We start from the raw sequence: 21,206 nt of genomic DNA, 5'->3' as shown, positions 1-21,206 counted from the left end.
TTGGATGAAGCTGGAGTCAGGAAAAATACAGGAAAAAGGACATTATCCTTTTTCACCACTGCTTTTTAAACCTGCTCTGTTGAATCCTTCTTTTCCATCACTTAATGAAATCTCAAACAGATCTATATGGTTTATATTCACTATTCAGTATGAACAAATTGCTTTATTTTTCAAGTGTTAAGAATTCCAGGGGCGGCCGGTTAGCTCAGTTGGTTAAAGCTTGTGTCTTAAAAAGGTTGCTCGTTCGATTCCCACATAGGCTAGTGAGCTGCGCCCTCCACAACTAGATTGAAGACAACCACTTGAGCTGAGCTGCCACTGACCTGCTGGTGGGCGGCCGGATGGCTCAGCTGATTAAAGCGCATGCTCTTAACAACAAGGTTGCCGGTTCAATTCCCACATGGGATGGTGGGCTGCACCCTCCACAACTAGACTGAAGGACAATGACTTGACTTGGAGCTGATGGATCATGGAAAACACCCAATAAAATTGAAAAAAAAAAAAAAAAAGAATTCCAGTCTGGGTTAATTATCGAAGTTTCCACCTCTTCCCCCCTTTGACTCATTTGATAAATGACTGTAGTTACATAAGCCTAAGTCATCTACAGATAATACACAATTCTAAATTTTGCTTCCTGTTTGGAGATCCTTTTAGTGCTTTGTTTTAAGCTTTACTACTGATAGTAACACAGGAGGGAAAAATATCATTAATAGCAATAAGAAGATTTTATGTTTAGTAAAGTGTAAACTATTTCAGTATGGTAGAATTGATAGAGTACCTGCTTGGCCATTTCTTTCCTTTTTTTCTCTTCTTTTATCTCTTCTTTCCTTTTCTGAATCTCATGAAGGATTTCACGTTGCTGAAAGAAATCACATTGCCATCAAATGCCAGTCTCTGAAACCTCTGTAACACATAAATTCTGAAATCACAAAAACTCTTGTGAATTGCAAAAAAATAAAAATAAAAATAAAAAAACAAGAAATTCAAGCCCTCCTTTCCTAATAGACCTGAATATACAGAACCTTAGTACAAACTGTGGCTACATCCGTTTTATCAGAGTTCTTACACAATAAGCATTCCCATTTAAAAAGGTATCAAGACTGTTTGGGGAGGGGGCACTTACCCCCCCCTTCATGTTTCCACGTGGAGAGACTTTCACCATAGCAGTCCTGTTGGCTTCTCACTTCTCCCCACACTTGACCTAGTCCCGTCTCTTTGCTGTCTGCCTATCTGCGGAGAGCATGCACTTGGGCCTGTTCTCCGCTATGAGGTGTGGGGCCGACATGGGGGAGTTGGGCTGAGCTGTCCTCAGTGCCTGGACCCAGGGTGGCACAGGCACCACCCCCACACATGCCACAGACTGTCAGCTACGTTCTCCAGTCAGCTTTCTCAGTATTAAAAGTGGTATTTTGATCCCAATCCAATTGCCTCATGTATCTATTGCTCAACTGGGTCTGAATATAGGTAGGGAAGAAATAATGTGTTTTTATGAGTCCTTTAAATTGTCAGATTGTAATATCAAAACCATTAAGAGACTCACAACAAACTGTAACAGCAATAAAACAAAATGAAAAAGCATACCTAGAACTTATATAGGTAGTTACAGCAGTACACCAAAACAAGATTGTTAGCTAAATATTCACTATCTTCTAATAAAAATGTGCCTTCCTAAAAACAATGACAATAAGAAGCTTTAAATTTTAAATGATAATTAGGCTATACAACTAAATAGGAGCTAAACAGTAAGAAAGTGAATGGCACACACAAAGAGACAGTATTAACATAAGCACAGGATGAACAAAATGAACCAGGAAAAAAGAAGGAAAAGCAGGAGACACAACATCCTAGAAGTAACTATAAGAAATAGTAACATCTATAGGAAGAAAACCAGAACACCTCAGCAACTTAAAAATTGAGAAGGAAATTGAGATGTATATATTGACTTTGATTAAAGGATTTTACAAATAACACAGGAGTGTATATCCTTATGCAAATAAAGAAAATACAGATGGTTAGTGAACATAAAAACAGTTCAGTCTCTGCCTTTTGCTACTTATTTGGGCATGCAATACTTGCCCCACAGAGGGAAGAAGAAAATAGCCTCTAAAACTCAGTGAATTCCTGCATAGCTTTACAAGTGCAGAAAGAACACAAGAAGATTGGTTAAACTGACTTTTTTCTTTTTTTTTAATTGAAAGACCTGCACTAAGGGCCTTAGGGGCAGCATCGATGTTTGTTGGGAGGGAACAACTGGTAGAATCTCTCAGGTCCTCTTAGGGCCAGTCCTCTCACATGAATCCACAGTTCTTGAGTCCAATGCTGAGCAAAACATAAATAAAGGTAAGTGTATAGGCAGAGACACAGTTACAACCTATGGAAGCTCGCAGTCCTCCGGGATGGCCACCTGGGGTGGGTGACAAGGGTCTCACCTCTTGCTCCTCTTTCCGCTTGGCCTCTAACAGCCTCTGTTGCTCCTCCTGAGCCCGCCTTTTCAGCATTTCTTCATGAAAAGACTTGGGAGGGGGCTTGTTATGCTCACTGAGAAATGACTGCACGTGGTAAGCCAGTTCAAATATCATCACCTAAACATGTAGATGAAAATCAACCACAAATTGTCAAATAATGGGAAGACTAAGGCCCAAAGGAGAGACTATAGAAAAACATGCAGGCAATCAGAGACCCAGTCACAATAGTGATGCTCATTTGGATAGGACACGCTCTGAATTAGGGACATGAAGCCAGCACAGCAGGAAAAGGCTTTTACAGGGCTCATCTTATCATGTTGTTATCAAGACAAATCACTAGATAAATAAAAAGCTTCACTTGTCTTTTGTAGTCCTAGTTGATTTACTGGCATTTTCTGTATAATGAATCTGATAAAATGTTTTTCTGTACCAATAAACCTAATAAAATATTTAAGATTGCCTAAAAGTAGAGAACCTGTCTACATAATGACAGTTAAACAGAGAATGGTCATTGCTAACATCAAAGCTTTCATCTATCCACACAGCATACTGAAAATATTCTACAGGGGTACGGAGGCAGATGTTTAAAGCTCTCATTATCTCCCTGCTAGTAATGGGCCAGGAGGAGGCTGATCAATATCAACAAAGCATTTCATTTCCACTTAGGAACGCATTCACAACACAGCACAGAAGGAAAAAAGCCCCCCTCTCAGACGTTCTTTTTTTTTTCTCCCCCCTTATTCCGCCTCCCCCCCACTCTGGTTCACGCCGTTGTTTCTCAGTCTAGTTGTGTAGGACACTGCTTCCTGGCCCATGCTGGCATTATGAGCCTTGTGCTCTCCCCCAGCTGAGGCAGTGGGTCACCGGTTGGTCGCTCACAGCAGCTCACGGCAGCTCTCGTCCCCTGCCGGCCACTCACGCTGGCCACCGGCCGCTCCTGGCAGCACACAGAGGCCCAGGTAGACCTCTGGCTTGCTCACCGCAGCCCAGCTCCAGGGAGAGCCATTGTTCACAACCTTAGCTGTAGAGGGCGCAGCTCACTGGCCATGTGGGAATCAAACTGGCGACCTCGGCGTTAGGAGCTTGGCCTGAGCCACCCTCACCCTCAGATATTCTTTATGTGACCATAGGAAGCCACTTTCCCCTGCTCCTAGGAGTCATAAATCATAGCGGGGCTGGTAAATCAATAGAACAGGGTTTCTGGGACCCCACACTGACTAACTACCCCATCCCCAAAGAGGTCAAGAATGCCACGCTCCTTCTGCGAATGAGGACCACCACACTGAGATTTCTTTCAATCGAGCAGCTTAAAAATTATTTCAATAATATGTTCAAAACAGTGTCTAAAGGGACTAAACAGGGTGGTCAATAATAGAAGTCACTGTATACCAGAATGTAAAGTTAGTTCGCTTGGTATTTACCTTTCCTTCAGGGAATAAATGCAAAGAAACAACAGCTACTGTTGGGGGAAACTAATGTATTTTCTTTTTTTTATACCAGAGCTGTGGCATTCACTGGATATACTTTCATTTACCGTTGAGACACACTATTGTGGAGTCTAGGAGGCAAGCTCTTCTAAGAAAAGTTCTTTTGGGCCGGCCCGGTGGCTCAGGTGGTTAGAGCTCCATGCTCCTAACTCTGAAGGCTGCTGGTTCGATTCCCACATGGGCCAGTGGGCTCTCAACCACAAGGTTGCAAGTTTGATTCCTCGACTCCCGCAAGGGATGGTGGGCAGCGCCCCCTGCAACTAAGATTGAACACAGCACCTTGAGCTGAGCTGCCTCCTGGATGGCTCAGTTGGTTGGAGGGCGGGCTCTCAACCACAAGGTTGCCAGTTCAATTCCTTGAGTCCCACAAGGGATGGTGGGCAGCGCCCCCTGCAACTAAAATTGAACACGGCACCTTGAGCTGAGCTGCTGCTGAGCTCCCAGATGGCTCAGTTGGTTGGAGCGCGTCTTCTCAACCACAAGGTTGCTGGTTTCGACTCCCGCAAGGGATGGTGGGCCGTGCCCCCTGCAATTAGCAACGGCAACTGGACCTAGAGCTGAGCTGCGCCCTCCACAACTAAGACTGAAAGGATGACAACTTGAAGCTGAACAGCACCCTCCACAACTAAGATTGAAAGGACAACAACTTGACTTGGAAAAAAGTCGTGGAAGTGCACACTGTTCCCTAATAAAGTCCTGTTCCCCTTCACCAATAAAATCTTAAAAAAAAAATAAAATCAACCATCACAACATCTATTAGAACAAATAAAATAAAGTGACAGCAAATGCTGGGAAGGATGTGGAGAAACTGGATCACTCACATATTGCTGGTGGGAACGGAAAGTGGTACAGCCAATCTGACAAAGTTTGGCAGTTTCTTAAAAAACTGAACATGTAATTACCATACACCCACAATTGCACTCCTGGGCATTTACTCCAGAGAAATGAAAACTTAAGTTCACATAAAAATCTGTACATGAAAGTTTATAGCAGATTTATTTATTTATTTATTTATTTATTTATTTATTTATTTATTTTTATTTATTTTCCAGACCACAGTACAGGGAGGGGGACCCAGGCAGAGCCACCCTGAGGTGAAGAGAGCTGCAAGTCCAAGGAAGCCAAGGAGGTTAGAATTGCAGGGAAGAGAAGTGGAAAGAGCTGCACAGAGGATGATGCTTAACCTGAGGTTATCACATCTGTGATAAACCTACCTGAGGCCAGGAAAGAACCACCGCCCAAAACGAGACTAATCACTAGAGGAAACAATCCCCACAGCTCACTAAGGCCAGGGATAGTTCTTCCCACCAGCCAGCATGGAACACCTGGTAATTTAGAGGGCGTGGGCACAGTAAGTACTCAAAAGCCTTTGCCTTTGTAGTAGGGAAAAACCTGCCTTAGACTAAACACGGCTCTGGTCCTAACAAAGCTTAAAACCCAAACCCAAAAAGATCAAACTGGTTCAAGTAACTTAATCATACCCCATAATGCAGCTCAAGTACATAGGAATATAAAAATATCCAGTACCCCATAAGCTAAAATTACCAGATATATAAAGCAGAAAGAAAATATGACCCATCCTACAAGAAAAAGCCATCAAAACCAACCCAGAAATGAAAGAGATGATAGAATAAGCAGACAGGAATATTGAAAGTTTTAATTGTATTCCATATGTTCAAGGAACTAAAAGGAAAGACTGAACATGGTAAGTAGAGACATGGAAATTTTTTAAAGACCTAAAACAAAATTCTAGAGATTAAAAAATGACAATCTTTGAAATGAAAAAAATACACTGGATGGGATTAAAGGCGCTTAGACACTGCTGAAGATGAATGAATTTAAAAATACACCAACAGAAACTTATCCAAAATGAAACAGATGGAAAACAATAGAAAAGAATTAACAGAGCATTAGTGAGCAGTAGGATAATTTCATGTGAATAAATAGAGTCCCTAGGAGAGAGGGCAGAAAAAAATATTAGAAAAAATTTTCAGCCATTATTTCTAAATATGATAAAAATTATAAAGTCATAGATCTAAGAATTTCAAGGAACTCAAGCACAAGAAATATGAAAACAACCACACAAGGGACATCATAATCAAACTGCTTAAAAGGAATAATAAAGAAAAAAACTTAAGGGCAACCAGATAAAAAGACATGTGTAGAGGAACAAACATAACAGCAGACTTTTCATTGGAAAAAATGCAACCCAGAAGATAAGCAACATCTTTTGTTAACCTAGAATTCTATACCCAGCAAAAAATATCTTTCAAGAAACAAAGACTAAATACTCTCAAACATTCAAAAACCGAGAGAATTCATCACCAGCAGACCCACAACAAAAAGAAACATTAATGGAAGTACAGTTGACCCTTGAACAACATGGGTTTGAAGTGCACGGGTTCACTTATGTGAGTGTTTTTTCCAATGGATCTACACAGTTCAAACCCATTTTGTTCAAGGGTCAACTCCATGGCTGGGAATCTGCCGACTTAAGTTATATGCTCCCCTAACCGTTACATTGTTCAAGGGTTAATTGTAATTGAAGCAGGAAAAAAACATACCAGATGGAAATATCGATTTACATAAAGGATTGAAGAGCACTGGAAGTGTTAACTATGTGAGTAAATATAAGAATTCTTGTTTAAGTCTTTTAAAAAGATAACTGGGACACGGAAGTGACTACTAACAGGAAGAGGAACAGGAAGATGAAGACGAAACAAATAACTGTCTGGGTCGCCAATCCGAACCGGACCCGCAGCCACCATGAACAGCAAAGGTCAGTATCCAACACAGTCAACCCACCCTGTCTATAGCAGCTTTATTTTTAATAGCCCCAAACTGGAAACAACCCAGATGTCTTTCACCTGGTAGACGGTAAACAAATTGTGGTACCACGAAATACCACACTATACCATAGAACAATACTCAGGAATAAAGACTAAGAAACATTGATACATGCAACAATCTGGATAAATCTCCAGAGAATTATGCTGAGTTCAAACAAAGCCAATTCCAAAGGTTACATATTGTATAATTCTACTGATATAATTTCCTTGAAATGAGAAAATTATAGAAATGGAGAACAATTAATGGTTGCAGGTGTCAGGGAGAGGGTGGAGGTGGGTGTAAGGAGGTGGCTATCAAAGGGCAACACGAGGGATTCTGTGGTGATGGACCTTTTCTGTATCTGACTGTATCAATATCAATATCCTGCTTATGATACTATACTATAATTTTGTATAATGTTACAACTGGGGCAAACTGAATAAATGGTACATGTGATCTCTCCATATTATTCCTTACAATGGCATGAGAATCTATAATTATCTCAGTATAAAAGTGTAATTTAAAATAAAGGGAAAAAGGGCAACAAAAGCAAAAATAAACAAATGGGACTAAATAAAATTAAAAAGCTTCTGCACAACAAAAGAAACCACCAACAAAATGAAAAGGCAACCTATAGCATGGGAGAGAATATTTACAAATCACATATATGATAAGGGGTTAAAACCCAAAATACTATATATAAAGAACTCATACAACTCAATAGCAAAAAATCAAACAATTGAATTAAAAAATGGGCAGAGAATAATTCAATAGACATTTTCCCAAAGATGACATACAAATGGCCAATAGGTACATCAAAGGTAGTTAAACATCACTAATCATCAGGGAAATGCAAATCTAAACCACAGTGAGATATCACCTCACACATGTTAGAATGGCTATTATCAAAAAGATAAGAAAAAGAAATAACAAGTGTTGAGGATATAGAGAAAAGGGAACCCTCGTGCACTGTTGGTGGGAATGTAAATCAGTGAAGCTACTATCGAAAACAGTATGGAGGTTACTAAAAAAATTAAAAATAGAACTACCACATCATCCAGCAATCCCACTTCTGGGTATATATTCAAACGAAAACAGAATCTTGAAGAGATATTTGCACTCCCAAATTATCACAGCTTTATTTACAATAGCCAAGACATAAAAACAAGCTACACGTCAATAGATGAATGACTGAAGATGGGGAAAACATACTCAATGGAATACTATTCAGCCATAAGGCAGGACATCCTCCTGCACCTTGAGAGCACTGTGATAAATGAAACAAGTCAGAGAAGAAAAACCACTGTATGATAGCACTTACATGTGGAATCTGAAAATGCGGTACTCATAGAAACAGACTAGAATGGTGGTTGCCAGGGGTTGGGGGTGGGGGATAAGACAGATGTTGGTCAAAGGATACAAACTTCCAATTATAAGATGAATACGTTTTGAAGATCTAATGTACAACATAGTGATTACAGTTAATAATACTGTATTGTAAAAAAAAAAAAAAAGGCAAAAAAATGTTTTCAAAAAAACTTTTTAAGTCATGAATTCAAGAAACCAGAGGATTCTGTAGCTGAATTTTCAATAGAACTTCATATTATTTTTCAGTTCGAAATTAGAGTCCCCTTACACTAGAAAGAACTTTGGAATAATTCTCAACGCCTATTATTTTTGTTTGAGCTGTTCTACAAACACTTTTTGTTCCTCCACAATCACTACAGTTTGTGGAAACAGCAACTTAAGTGGGCAAAACTTTTATATCCCAAAAGCACCTCATGGGTCACGCTGTGACTCACTGTGTTATAGAATGCAAGTGAAAAACTGTGCAGGCACTTTACTAGAGGTCTGAAACAGAAACAGAGGCCGAGGGCCAGTCCTTATTTAACTCTTCTCAGTTTTTCCAGGATGGGACAGTTCAACAGGAGCTGCCTAGGCAAAAACACTGATTTTACACAAAAGTAAGGATTGTACGTCAAGGGGATTGGTCTGTCCTCAACACACAGTAATAACACTCAGCCCTAACAAGTCACCTAGATAGCCCTCCAGAGAGAATCGTGCCACCCAAGGGAGAACTCATGCAGATGCTGATGTGCAGAGGACTAAGAAAGAGCGTTAGTACTGAACTAAGTGTAAACGCTCGGATAGAGAAGAGACATTGAAGGATTACAGTATGTCACTAATTACTGACAAGGAAAATAATTAGTTCTGATGGGGATAGAGAAGTGACAAAGTTTGGTCAGAAATCACTTCTCTGTAAACATTTTCCAACAGAAAGGTTCAAATCAAGATCAGGTCATGGGGGCCGGCCCGGTGGCTCAGGCAGTTAGAGCTCCATGCTCCTAACTCCGAAGGCTGCCGGTTCGATTCCCACATGGGCCAGTGGGCTCTCAACCACAAGGTTGCCGGTTCAACAACTCGAGTCCCGCAAGGGATGGTGGGCAGTGCCCCCTGCAACTAAGATTGAACATGGCACCTTGAGGTGAGCTGCCTCTTGAGCTGAGCTGCCCCCCGAATGGCTCAGTTGGTTGGAGTGCAGGCTCTCAACCACAAGGTTGCCAGTTCAACTCCTTGACTCCCGCAAGGGATGGTGGGCAGCGCCCCCTGCAACTAAAATTGAACATAGCACCTTGAGCTGAGCTGCCGCTGAGCTGCCGCTGAGCTGCCGGATGGCTCAGTTGGTTGGAGTGCAGGCTCTCAACCACAAGGTTGCCGGTTCGACTCCCGCAAAGGATGGTGGGCTGTGCCCCCTGCAACTAGAAAACGGCAACTGAACCTGGAGCCGAGCTGCGCCCTCCACAACTAAGGCTGAAAGGACAACTTGAAGCTGAATGGCACCCTCCACAACTAAGATTGAAAGGACAACAACTTGACTTGGAAAAAGAAAGGCCTGGAAGTACACACTGTTCCCCAATAAAGTCCTGTTCCCCTTCCCCAATAAAATCTTAAAAAAAAAAAAGATCAGGTCATGATGCCAGGTCCAAAGTATGGCCAGGTTCATACAGACCGTTTTCTGAAAAATTCTTTAGCATCAATAATACCATCTATATATACAATTTGTAATTCATACATATTATAAACCAAAGAAATACAAACAGCAATGTTTCGCTTCGTAGGTATCAATACGAAACAAAACCTTATAGTCAAAATTGGATTTGATGTACAATGGAAAAACCTTTAAGCCAAAGAAAAGCCAGGAAGGCATGCACTGGTAAACATGATGACATTTTTACTGTAATTATAATATAGTTCCAGTTTTCATAATTCCAGTTAAACAAATCTCACCTCTCCGCAATGTTTTTTGGCCACTTCTTCCAGGCAGAGTTTTAACAAATTAACACTTTCATTTGACAGACCCTTGGCATTCTTTAACTCTATTTCAGGGACTCTGGAAAAGAAACAAAACCAAAAAGGAGTTACTCCCGAAAATGCAGCTTGTTTGCATTACTATTTGCTAAGTGCCAAGCACTAGGCCGGGGATTTCATACAGGCCTCATTTGTGAACCTCTCTATACGCCCAGCAACATTTCCCTTACCCTCCAAGGGATTTCATCTATACCTCAGCAACTCTGACACAGTGCTTGTCAGGGCGTCACCAGTGGCCAGTCATCAGTGTGGGCTGTCAGGTGTCCTGCTCCCTGAGAGAACCAGGCTTACTGGGGCTTGATCCACATCAACTACTATTTTATTGCCTTAAAAAAAATCATTCCAGCTCTGTGTGTAACTTAACCATGCAGACACTTGTATGGTAATGTTCGACCCTGGCTTGCCCCCGGTATCAATTCACCCAGCTCTAACAGCTCACCTGAAAGAGGCCGAGTGCTCTGCTCTAGTTCAAATGCTCTAGCATAAACCAGGACAATAATTAGGGCCACACAGAGTCACGATGATCCATCTGGCATTCCCAGAACAGTCACTCCCAGTGATTGTAAACTGGTGGAAAAATGGTCACTCACTCATGCAGTAATCTAGTCCTGCACACTCTGCAAACTCTGCCTGTTCCGCAGATGCCTAACTCACACTCCTCTTCATCCCTTTAGAGCACAACTAAGACTCAACACTGTCTACTCAAGAAAAGTACACAGCCAGCCTTCAGGTTTCCTTTGATTCCCAATCAATAGACATTCAGTAACAATTCACTGAGGTTAAATAGGCTTTATTTGATTTTACTGAAGAGAAGATGATTCTCTACTTCCTACCAAGCATTTCTGAGTAATTCACGGTATTTAACTTAGCACAGCCGTTACTATTCAGTATCTATGAGTGCTCTCAAGGCTTCAGTTATAACAGATTGCTACAATCATTATCTATCTGGATAGATGGAAATCTGAGAGAATATAATAGCCAGGAAAAAGAAAACCTAGAGAAGCACTGTCTTATTTTTCTTTCACAAATTTAATTTACCCTTTAATCAATTCATTAACTTGCTGCGTGCCTACTACATCTACTCTGGGCACAGTATTGAGACAAAAGAGGGTTATTGACTTTGAAAAGCTTGCCCTGACCTATCTGTATTTTCACATCCTCCATCACCTCTTAGGATAACAAATTCCCTACGTTTACCACCTGCTGTGTAAGGCAGTGCTTCCTTTTATTAATATTTATCACTTTCCTTCACTGGTTCCCTGCACAGTAAGTTCAAACCATAAAACATGAGATCCAGGCCAACCTGCCTTTCCCTGTGGAATCTCTGGGGAAAGATTACATGGACTATATGATACTTCAGCGTCCCCCAGAAACAGGGCAACTCTAAATCCTCCTTTACTCTAGGGAGTAAAGTCCCATTCGGCCCAGAAAGCTACTCCAAGTGCTAATGCTGATTTTACTTTAAAACTAAGCACAAATTACCATGCCTTTATCACTTCCTTCTGGATTGTTTCTCTTCTCAGTTTATGAATAATTAAACAAACAGAAGTTAACACGTCAGAAACAGCAATTAGTCATGGAGCAAATAATAGTATACTTTACAACTAGAAGCAGACTTAACATGAGATAGGTTTTATGAAAAAGTCTATTGCTGATATAGTTTTGATGAAATATGGGCAACAGGAAATGAAATTTTAAATGGAATGGGGGCAGGAAGAAGAGAATACCATTAATTTCAACCTGTTTCTATGTTGTTGAAACAGAGAACTGAAATCACATCACAGCTATTTATAAGTGTACTCACACATCTGGATAGGTTGGTGGGCATTTCACCCTTAAGTCCACTTTCACGTATACTTCTTCACCAGTCAGGCCCTGAGGGTACAGAACTAAATTGATTTCAGGGGGTCCTTTGACCTAAAAGAGAAAAAGGAAAAGAAATTATTATTTTTTTATATTGAGAGCCAATCATTAATGATTAAGATAATTATCACCTTAGCTCAAAAGTTCTCCTATTCAAATAATATATGTAATTATATCTGATATAGCAATTCGGTCATATTTTTCAAAAGCAGTTTAAAAACAACACATGTGCCATGTGCCAAAGAGTGCATTTTCCTTTTCAAAATCATCTAAGGAGTGAAGCACAATGTTCTATGTGGCTTCTATTCCTTCAAATGTTGCTGAGTCCGATTATGTGCAGGTGCTGTCCTAGAGGTCGGCAGGACAGGGGTCACTTTAGACATACGTGGGTCCAACTAGCTGATAAAAACTAGAAGACAAATGAATACTTTCAAATAGTGGTGAGTGCTATAAAGAAAACAGGACAGAGAAACAGGACACAGTGGCGGGGAGAAGGTCTTCAGATAGGTGGGTCAGGGAAAGCCTCCTAAGCAGAGGCTACTTTACTGGAGAGTTGAATACTGAGATAATAACAAGTGAAAACCTTGACATGGAAACCTGATAGCTCTTCTAAAATTATATATGCTTTCCATCAACTGCTTTTCACCATATAACTAAACACTCTATTGCCTTTTAATGTATTAAATACTCTTTTTTCCAAAAAAAGATTTGAGGCGGTTATTATCCATGTAAACCATGAAGAAAAGAGAAGAAACATCTACTCATACGATCCAGGCATTATACCAACTCTGCAAGGTAGGTGCTGTCTCGGTTTTACAGATGAAGCAGCTCATGCTCAGTTTCAGTTTCCTGTCCACAGAGATATAGTGACAAGGCTAGAATTCAAATCCAACTTTGACTCCCAAACCTGTGTCTTTTTATCAGCCCTCCCTCGTTAGGGCCAATCCTGACTTGCTGTGATTGAGTTGTTGCCTTAACTTTGTCTCAGAATGTCTAGGCAGCCAGGGCACAAAACAAAAAAATGTGACATTGTTTCACAGAAGAGAAGAGAAAGCACACAAATTCTTTTAGGGACAACAAAGTACTTAGCAATACTAAACTCTAGCAGAAATTTATAACTAGAACCTCATGTACGGTACCCTGAATTACATAACAAAGTTCTCACTAACTATGTGTATAAAATACGTTAGCTCAGTTTTTTTATGGCTTTATAATGATCCTTGATGAAAGCTGTGGTAAAGCTGCAGGGAAGCATGACACTGTGAATGTGGTCCTGGGGAGGGACAAACATCCGTGATCCTCAAGGCCTTCCATCCACTCATTCACTCACAACGTGTCGTCAGCCACACTTATTGAGCCCTGACTCGGTCAGACACTATTAGCACACGCAGGTGAGAAAACAGATGTGCTTCCAGCTGTCACGGAACTTCAGCTCTGGTGGGGGAAAACAAACAATACATATGTAAGGACAAGTTTAGAAAGTGCTACTGAATAGGTGATATGATATCCTTGAAGGGTGACAGAATAGGCCACCCCAAAATATGCCACTTTGGCGTAAGGATTATTTTGAGCCAAAGGTACTTGAAAACAGCAGGTACAAGAAGGGCACTCTGACTTCCTCTTTGTTTCCTGAAAGCAGAAGAGAAAGCTCCCATGTGAAAGATGCTGTCCTATGCCAGGAAGAAAGAAACATTCTTTTTACCAGAGACGAGGAGTTGAGGCCGGGAGAATTCTGTACAAACAGACCTTGTTACAATAACTCACTTTCCTTTAGTCTCCACATATATTTTAGTTACTTTTCCACAATTGCCTCCCTTTTTTCAACACACTATATCAACACTTTCGGCCTAGCTACGTCTTTGGGTCTTCATTTTCCTACGGGGCTTCCTATGTACGTATAAAAATCTGTGTACTTTTCTTCTGTTGCACACAGGCCACACATTTTAGAGAGACATTATGATCACCAACTTAAATTTGTCCAGGAAATACTTTCGTGCTTCCTCTTTACTGCATATATCACTTTTGAAGATACAGAATATTTTAGTATCAAAAGTAGGAGGAAGGACAAAAATAGAGCTCAGTCTTACCCTAAGAAGGGTCAATTTATCTTATGCTAATAGGTCTTCCCTTATACATCATTCTGCCTTTCATTTGCTCATTTGACTGTTGACCAGTGAAAACTTTATTTCAGAACTAATGAGAATACTGCTCTAAATCCATATGGACTGACAGCTTGAAAGAGGCAAAAGATCGATCATAAAGAAGAATGAAATCTTACCATTTGCAATGACATGGATGGACCTAGAGAATATTATGCTAAGTGAAATAAGTCAGATGGAGAAAGACAAATACCATATGATCTCACTTATATGTGGAACCTAAAGAATAGAATACACGAACCAACAAAACAGACTCAGAGATATAGGGAAAAAAACCTGAGGGTTGCTAGATGGGAGGAGGGTGGGGATGGGGGAGAAGGTAAAGGGATTAAAGTACAAATCAGTAATCACAATATAGCCATGGGGATATGAAATACAGTTTGGGGAATATAATCAATAATGTTGTACAGATTTTGCAGGGTGCCCGATGGGCACTTGTCTTATTAGGGAGACCACTTCATGGACGGTGTAGATGTCTGATCACTGCGCTGTACACCTGAGGCTGAAGCTGAATAATATTGAATGTCAACTATAATTAAACGTGTGTGTGTATATATATATATATGGTTACAGGATGTGGAGTACAGCATAGGGAATAGAGTCAATGGAATTGAAACAGCTATATATGATATGAGAGGGTAGTAGATTGGGGGAGGGGGTTATCAGTCTGTGAGGGGTATAAATGTCTAACTATTACATTGCTTTGTACACCTGAAACTACAAAAAAAGAAAATGATTAGATTAGTGTGAGTGTGCAGGTCACAGTTAAGCACAAGTTCAGGGTGATAGTCAAAGTCAGAGTGAGTGTGAGAATTAGCACGTCTAAGTGAGGCTCGGGGTCAGTGTCAGAATGAGCACCATGGCCAGAGTCAGGTTAAGGATTATGGGTTGGGCTCAGTGTCAGCAAGAAAGTGAAAATCAGAATCAAGGTGAGAGTGAGTACCGCATTTCCCCGAAAATAAGACCTAGCCGGACAGTCAGCTCTGATGCTTCTTTTGGAGGCAAAATTAATATAAGACCCAGTCTCACTTTACTATAAGACTGGGTGTGATGTGATGTAATGTGATGTGATGTGATGTGATGTGATGTAATATAATGTAATGTAATGTAATGTAATGTAATGTAATGTAATATAATATAATATAATATAATATAATATAATATAATGCCGGGTCTTGTATTAATTTTTGCTCCAAAAGACGCATTAGAGCTGATTGTCCGGCTAGGTCTTATTTTCAGGGAAACAGGGTATATGTTTCAGGGTGAAAGGGTGATGATCAGTGTGACAGTCAGGTTGAGGGTTAAGGTCAGGGTCATGGTAAAAGTGACAATGAGAATCAGAATTAACGCGAGCATCAAGTAAGGGGTCGAGCTGAGAACAAGGCTCAGTGTCAGGTTCAGGCTTAGGTGAAAGTCTGGTCAAAGCTGCAGATCAGGTTCAGGATATGTATAGGTTCAAGGTTCAGTGAACAGTTTGGGTAAAAGTAAGTGTCATGGTGAAAAGTAAGTGTCAGAGTCATGGTCAGGTTCAGGATCACAAAGCGTATCATACCGCGTTTCCCCGAAAATAAGACCTAGCTAGACCATCAGCTGTAGTCTTTTGGAACAAAAATTAATGTAAGACACGGTCTTATTTTAAGACTGGGAATATCATATCATATCATATCATATCATATCATATCATATCATATCATATCATATCATATCATATATCATATCATACAAGACCGGGTCTTGTATTAATTTTTGATCCAAACGACGTATTAGAGCTGATCCAGCTCTAGGTCCAGCTAGATCTTATTTTCGGGGAAACACGGTACTGAGCGTCAGGGTCAGGGTCACAGCATAAGTAAGGGAAAGGGTGAAAACGAGGTTTAGCATCTGCTTCAGGGTCATGGTGATGATCGGGATCAAGAGGCATATGAAAAAGAGTATGAACTCAATGAGATTTGAGTCCGGTTCATGGGATGTTGGGACAAGTGCCAAGGTCTTGATGAGGATCAGGGTCTAGGCAATGTTTGCATAGAACTCAGGGCAAGGGTCACGGTCAAGGTTAGGGTGAGTGTGTCAGCATCACAGTAAAAAAAAAAAAGGCAAAGGTAAGAAAAACGAGGGGAAATGCCCTACAGAGGGTCTTATAGTAAAATATTCAAGACCCAACAAGCCGAATGTGAAAGAGGTTAAGTCAAGAAGATGTTAAAATGCAAGCATACCACCTAGGAATTAATGACAGATCTTTTGTTTTTGAAGCAACAAAATTCGAGTAACCCTCTATAGTGGGAAGGAGCAAGAATCATGTAAATATAAGTAGAACTATAATTATCAGCAAATTGTGTAAGTGGAAACTATAAATGCAAAACAAAGGACAGGTCTTTCTTGGGCTCAGTAGAGAACGGAACTTGCAAACGAGAGATACCACGCAGAAGTGAGTTATCTCTGCATATGTAAGGTAACAACTCTGGTTTAACAGTCTTTCGTCTTTATGTAGGAAGTGAAGAGTATATCTGAATGTAACTACCCTTCTCCAGAAATGGTAGAGAGGCCTTCACATTATGCCCAGAGTCATGGGAACAGGAAGTGAGCTTCAGCAAACAGAGGCCTATTGGGGGAACTACACATTTTGAAGATAGTCTTTACTAAAGGAAATGCTTAGTAAAACACAATAAATCTAGTTAAGGATTGCTGGCAACCCTCTGGGAAGGAGGCCTCTCTCACCCAGGCCCTGGGACCACTAAGGAGAACACTGTATGTAGAACACTGGGGTCCAAAAAAGTAGTTAGGATCCTGTAAACACTCCTGGGTTGGACCAGCTATATAACCATGCAGGCCTAGTGTTCCAGTTACTTTCACACCAGCAGGATAGCAGTGATAATGGTGGTGAGCCAACATAATGCCCCATCCAACTTCGAGGGAAGAGGAAAGAGTTTTGATGCAAAGTGAAGAGACTCCTGAAGGCATAAAGGTTTCAGCTTTAAGAGGCACAGGAGTCCAGTGATGGTGGCTTGGATGAAGGAACAGACCTAAGACAACTGAGGAATAAGATACGATTGGACAAAAACCTCACAATTTGTCCCGATCGAGTACCAAGTGAAGCCAACCCAAAAAAGAGGACACCGAAGCTACCAGGTGACTGGCTACTTTGAAGGACTTTATCTTTGGTTGACAGTTTTACTGGACCAGAGTTATATTCATCTCCACAAGGCATAAACTTTAGGGTATTTCTCAGCAGAGCCTATTAATGGTTCCACAATAGCCGTTCTCCCCTTATTTCTTAACAATAGGACCCCTGATTTTTTAGCTGGAACATTTCCCAGACTCCTTTGCAGCTAAGTGTGGCCACTAAATTAATTCCTGGACAATAAGATGAAAGAACTAACATATGCAACTTCATCATCCCTTTCTCTTTCCAATTGGCTGGAATGCAGATGTGATGGTTGGAGTTCAGGCAGCCAATTTAGACCATGAAGGGCATATTAAGGATGGTGGAACAGCCAGGTTTTTCTCAAGCAAACTGAGAGCTCCCCAACATATGAAGAGCTTTTATGCAAAACATATTTAGAATACCAAACATTAGCTCATATTAGGGTATTCAAGGACTCCTGGAGCTAAACATAACTTGATTAAAATCATTTTAACAACCAAAATGTATTGGGGTGTGGGGTAGGGATGCATTTAGAAGACAAATGGTCATTAGAACTCAGTGTTGATAAAATCTTTGACTTAACCTGCACCAGGAAATAATGAATTCCTGGAATATTTGCACGCAAATAAACACAAAATAAGGGGTAACCAAAAATTTTTGAGAGCACTAAAGGAAAGGAAAACACAATGCAGACTATCAGCTACAAAATATGCAAAATCCTACATGAAAAAAAAAAGTTTTGAAGACTGAAAATGCAAGTGACATAAAAGCAGCATAAAAAGTAGTAATGGAGAAAAGGCCATATATTGCTACAGTAAGATATGAGTTCAATTTGCTTCTTAATGGGAGCATGAAGCTGGCACTCTCTTGAACTGTTAGAAAATAGTCCAACAAATCCTCAAGCATATAAAAAGTGAAAGAGTGATATAAACTCAGTACTGAAATAGGAGACATGTAATGCTCATTTGGAACTTATCCAAAAAAAAAAAATTAGCTCTTCAAGAAACCCCAAGAAGCTAAAATTACCCCTACTGGCCTTGGGGACCCTCTTGCTTGGCACAATGCATACCTCCTGAAGGAGCCAATGCTGTCACAATCCCTGTACCTCAGCATGCATGTGCTTTCTTCAGACATTTCCTAACACTCAGGACCAACAAATCAACTGGTTTAAGAATGTGTCTAGGGGCAGACGGGTGGCTCAGTTGGTTAGAACCGAGCTCTGGGTAACGGGGCTGCTGGTTCGATTCCCACATGGGCCAGCGAGCTGCACCCTCCACAACTACAATCCTCGCTGGCCCTCCGCAACTAGAATGAAGTCAATGGGCTGCCACTCAGCTCCCAGCTGGCCAAATGGCTCAGTTGGTTGGAGCAGGCTCTCAACCTCAATGTTGCTGGTTCGACTCCTGCAAGGGATGGTGGGCTGCGCCCCCTGAAGCTAAGATTGAAAGGACAACATCTTGACTTGGAAAAGTCCTGGAAGTATACACTGTTCCCCAATAAAGTCCTGTTCCCCTTCCCCAATAAAATCTTTACAAGAAAAAAAAAAAGAATGTGTCTATTTCTGTTAAAAGTATGAGGGTGAATTACAAGTACTAGGGTGAAGGATAAGACTATTAAAAACAGAATTTTATCAGCCATTCCACACAGCAGCAAATCTTTTGGTACTCAGGCTGAAGCATAAGGGTTAATTACAGCCTGTGGTTAGACCTCACAGGTTTATAAGATAAGAAGGGGAGTGATGATAAGGATTGGAACATGAATTAAAAAAAATCAACACAATTTTTTGCTATACAATATAGTACTAAACATTACGGAAATGTACTCTTAAAAATGGTTAAGGTGGTAAATTTTATGTTTGTGTTTTTTTACCACAATTACATTTTTAAAAAAAATTACACAACTGAAACCACTTTCAGGTGTTTGGCCAAGAATTACTACCTAGGATTCTGCTAATCATATCTTCCTTAAATTTTGATGGCAAGACTTGGCTCAACATGGCTTCTTGTTTCTTACTTGCTTCAGATCTCATATTCTGTAAGTTCTGTGAGGAAGAAACTAATCTGTGAAAATACAACAAATCTAGAAATAAAATAATATGTTCAAACTGGGTAGTCTGGGCAAGGCTTTGGCTTTAGACCTGTGAAGATATCAAAACTAAAAATGGTGATAGCAAAAGCTCAGAAAATGGAAATGAGATAACAGTCCTCTAGATTTTATAGGATTTTAAAATTCAATTGATTTAAACTAAAAAAAAGTTTGCCCATCCTCTCGCCCCCTTATTTCTATACTTATTTATGAAAGTTTTAAGACAAAGTCATGAAAGAATGAAAAGAAAACCTCAAAGAATTAATTTTTTGGTAACATTGGAGTAGGTGTCTTTTCTAGAAAAAGAAAAACAAACCATGGGGACAACAAAACAAACAAAAAATATATAATATACATACATTATATATAAAATATATAATATAGTCATTTGACTATATTAAAGTTTTAAAAAATTGCATAAATATCAAAATGCACATGGTTAATTAGGGAAAAATATTTGCAATATATAACCCAAAATGCAAATTTTCTTAACTTATAAATAGCCCCAACAAATGAAAAATATGTAGTGCAGTGGAAAAAAAATGTACCAAAGCACATAAACAGTCCATAGAAAAAGAAAAATCCATGGCTTACAAACAAAGGTGGCCTACAAAATTTATCACTAAGGAAATAAAAATGTTTCATTTATCTACTGGCAAAGATGAAAAAGTCTGAGGTCTATAATGTTGGTGAAGATGTAGGAAAACTACTCTCAGATACTACTGGTAGGCCCAGAAACAGAAGCAAGCTTGGGGAGGAAGTTTGCAATAGCTATCAAATTATAAATGAACAGTCCCTTCGCTGACATGGAAAATTAGCCAAGATAATTAATAATAAATGTATAACTCTAGAGTAAATTGTATTTTAAATTAGTGGTGTCCAAGCTTTTTTAGTATGTAAAATAATTTTTTGCATTCACTTCCAAAATGTTTAGTTATTTATAAATGATATACAAATGCTACTAAACTGAAATCTACATCACATTCCCTCCCCCCCCAAAGAAGTTTAAAAGACTTAGTTTTAAAAAACCTTAAGTTTATTCAGGTCAATAAATTCTAAGCTGAATTTATTGGCAGCACATTTGGCCTGAACTGACATGAGGCTATTAATAGTTCTTTATTTATCTGGGTTACATGTTTAGTTGCCCTGTTTGATTTTGGATGTTGCCCCACCCCCCACACCAAGGGAGGTGTTAGGTAGGGTATAGAACGTGCGCAAATGAACACGAACATGAACACAAACACTTCTGAATTCTGAAACTCATCAGAAGCCTCAAGGGTTTTGGATAAAGGATTGTAGACCTGCATAACCTTTTCCTCAAGACTGCAAATAGTACTTGCTGAATGACTACGTTATGATTCATCCTTGTGACCATTTGCCTGTGGGGCCTATAAAACTGTTCAGGCTAATTGACCTGTACATCCTGGACCACAGACAGCTATTTGAATTCTTCTGCCTGCCTTTTAGTTTTTGTTTGGTTTTGTTTCATGTCTCTCTTGTTATAAAGGTCAACAGCTGTAAAATCTGGGAGTACCGGTATCCCTACCTACAGCAGCTCCTTTTTCCTTTCCGTTTTTCTGCAGCCTTGGGACTAGATAATTAAGCGTGTATAAAGTAAATAAATTGGCTCTGAATGAAGTCTTAGCTGGCTTTGCAGTGAGTCCAGGTGCGACATCTATTTTGACTGCTTAATAGGCCTGCTTCCTGGTTCTCAATGTTTAGGAGTAGTTACCAGATCATAAAAAAATTATGTTATTATTTTATTAGAAGCATTGGGGAATATTTACATTTTTACTATTTCAGGTTT

At 40.0% G+C, this 21,206-nt stretch overlaps 1 protein-coding gene across 5 annotated transcripts in view; it reads right to left on the bottom strand.

Moving 5' to 3' along the window:
* The window catches only part of EIF2AK4 (eukaryotic translation initiation factor 2 alpha kinase 4), an 87,179-nt gene that overhangs the window by 64,826 nt on the left and 1,147 nt on the right, over positions 1-21,206 (bottom strand). For 4 of the 5 annotated variants that reach the window (XR_012494785.2, XM_074327918.2, XM_019725509.3 and 1 more), the window contains exons 2-5: positions 11,955-12,067; positions 10,070-10,172; positions 2,430-2,582; positions 779-859 (exon numbers count right to left, since the gene is read on the bottom strand). Coding sequence is in view for 4 of the 5 variants with exons in the window: in XM_074327918.2 (XP_074184019.2) it covers positions 779-859; positions 2,430-2,582; positions 10,070-10,172; positions 11,955-12,067 (450 nt within the window). In the remaining variant the exon portion in view is untranslated. Of the gene's footprint in view, positions 1-323; positions 460-778; positions 860-2,429; positions 2,583-10,069; positions 10,173-11,954; positions 12,068-21,206 lie in introns of those variants that run through there. The other variant, XM_074327917.2, reaches the window with a different exon arrangement.

Source organism: Rhinolophus sinicus, chromosome 3, assembly GCF_057876585.1.
Source record: "Rhinolophus sinicus isolate RSI-liver-muscle chromosome 3, RSI-T2T, whole genome shotgun sequence".
NCBI classification, from domain to species: domain Eukaryota; kingdom Metazoa; phylum Chordata; class Mammalia; order Chiroptera; family Rhinolophidae; genus Rhinolophus; species Rhinolophus sinicus.
This window is presented reverse-complemented; position numbering and strand designations above follow the sequence as displayed.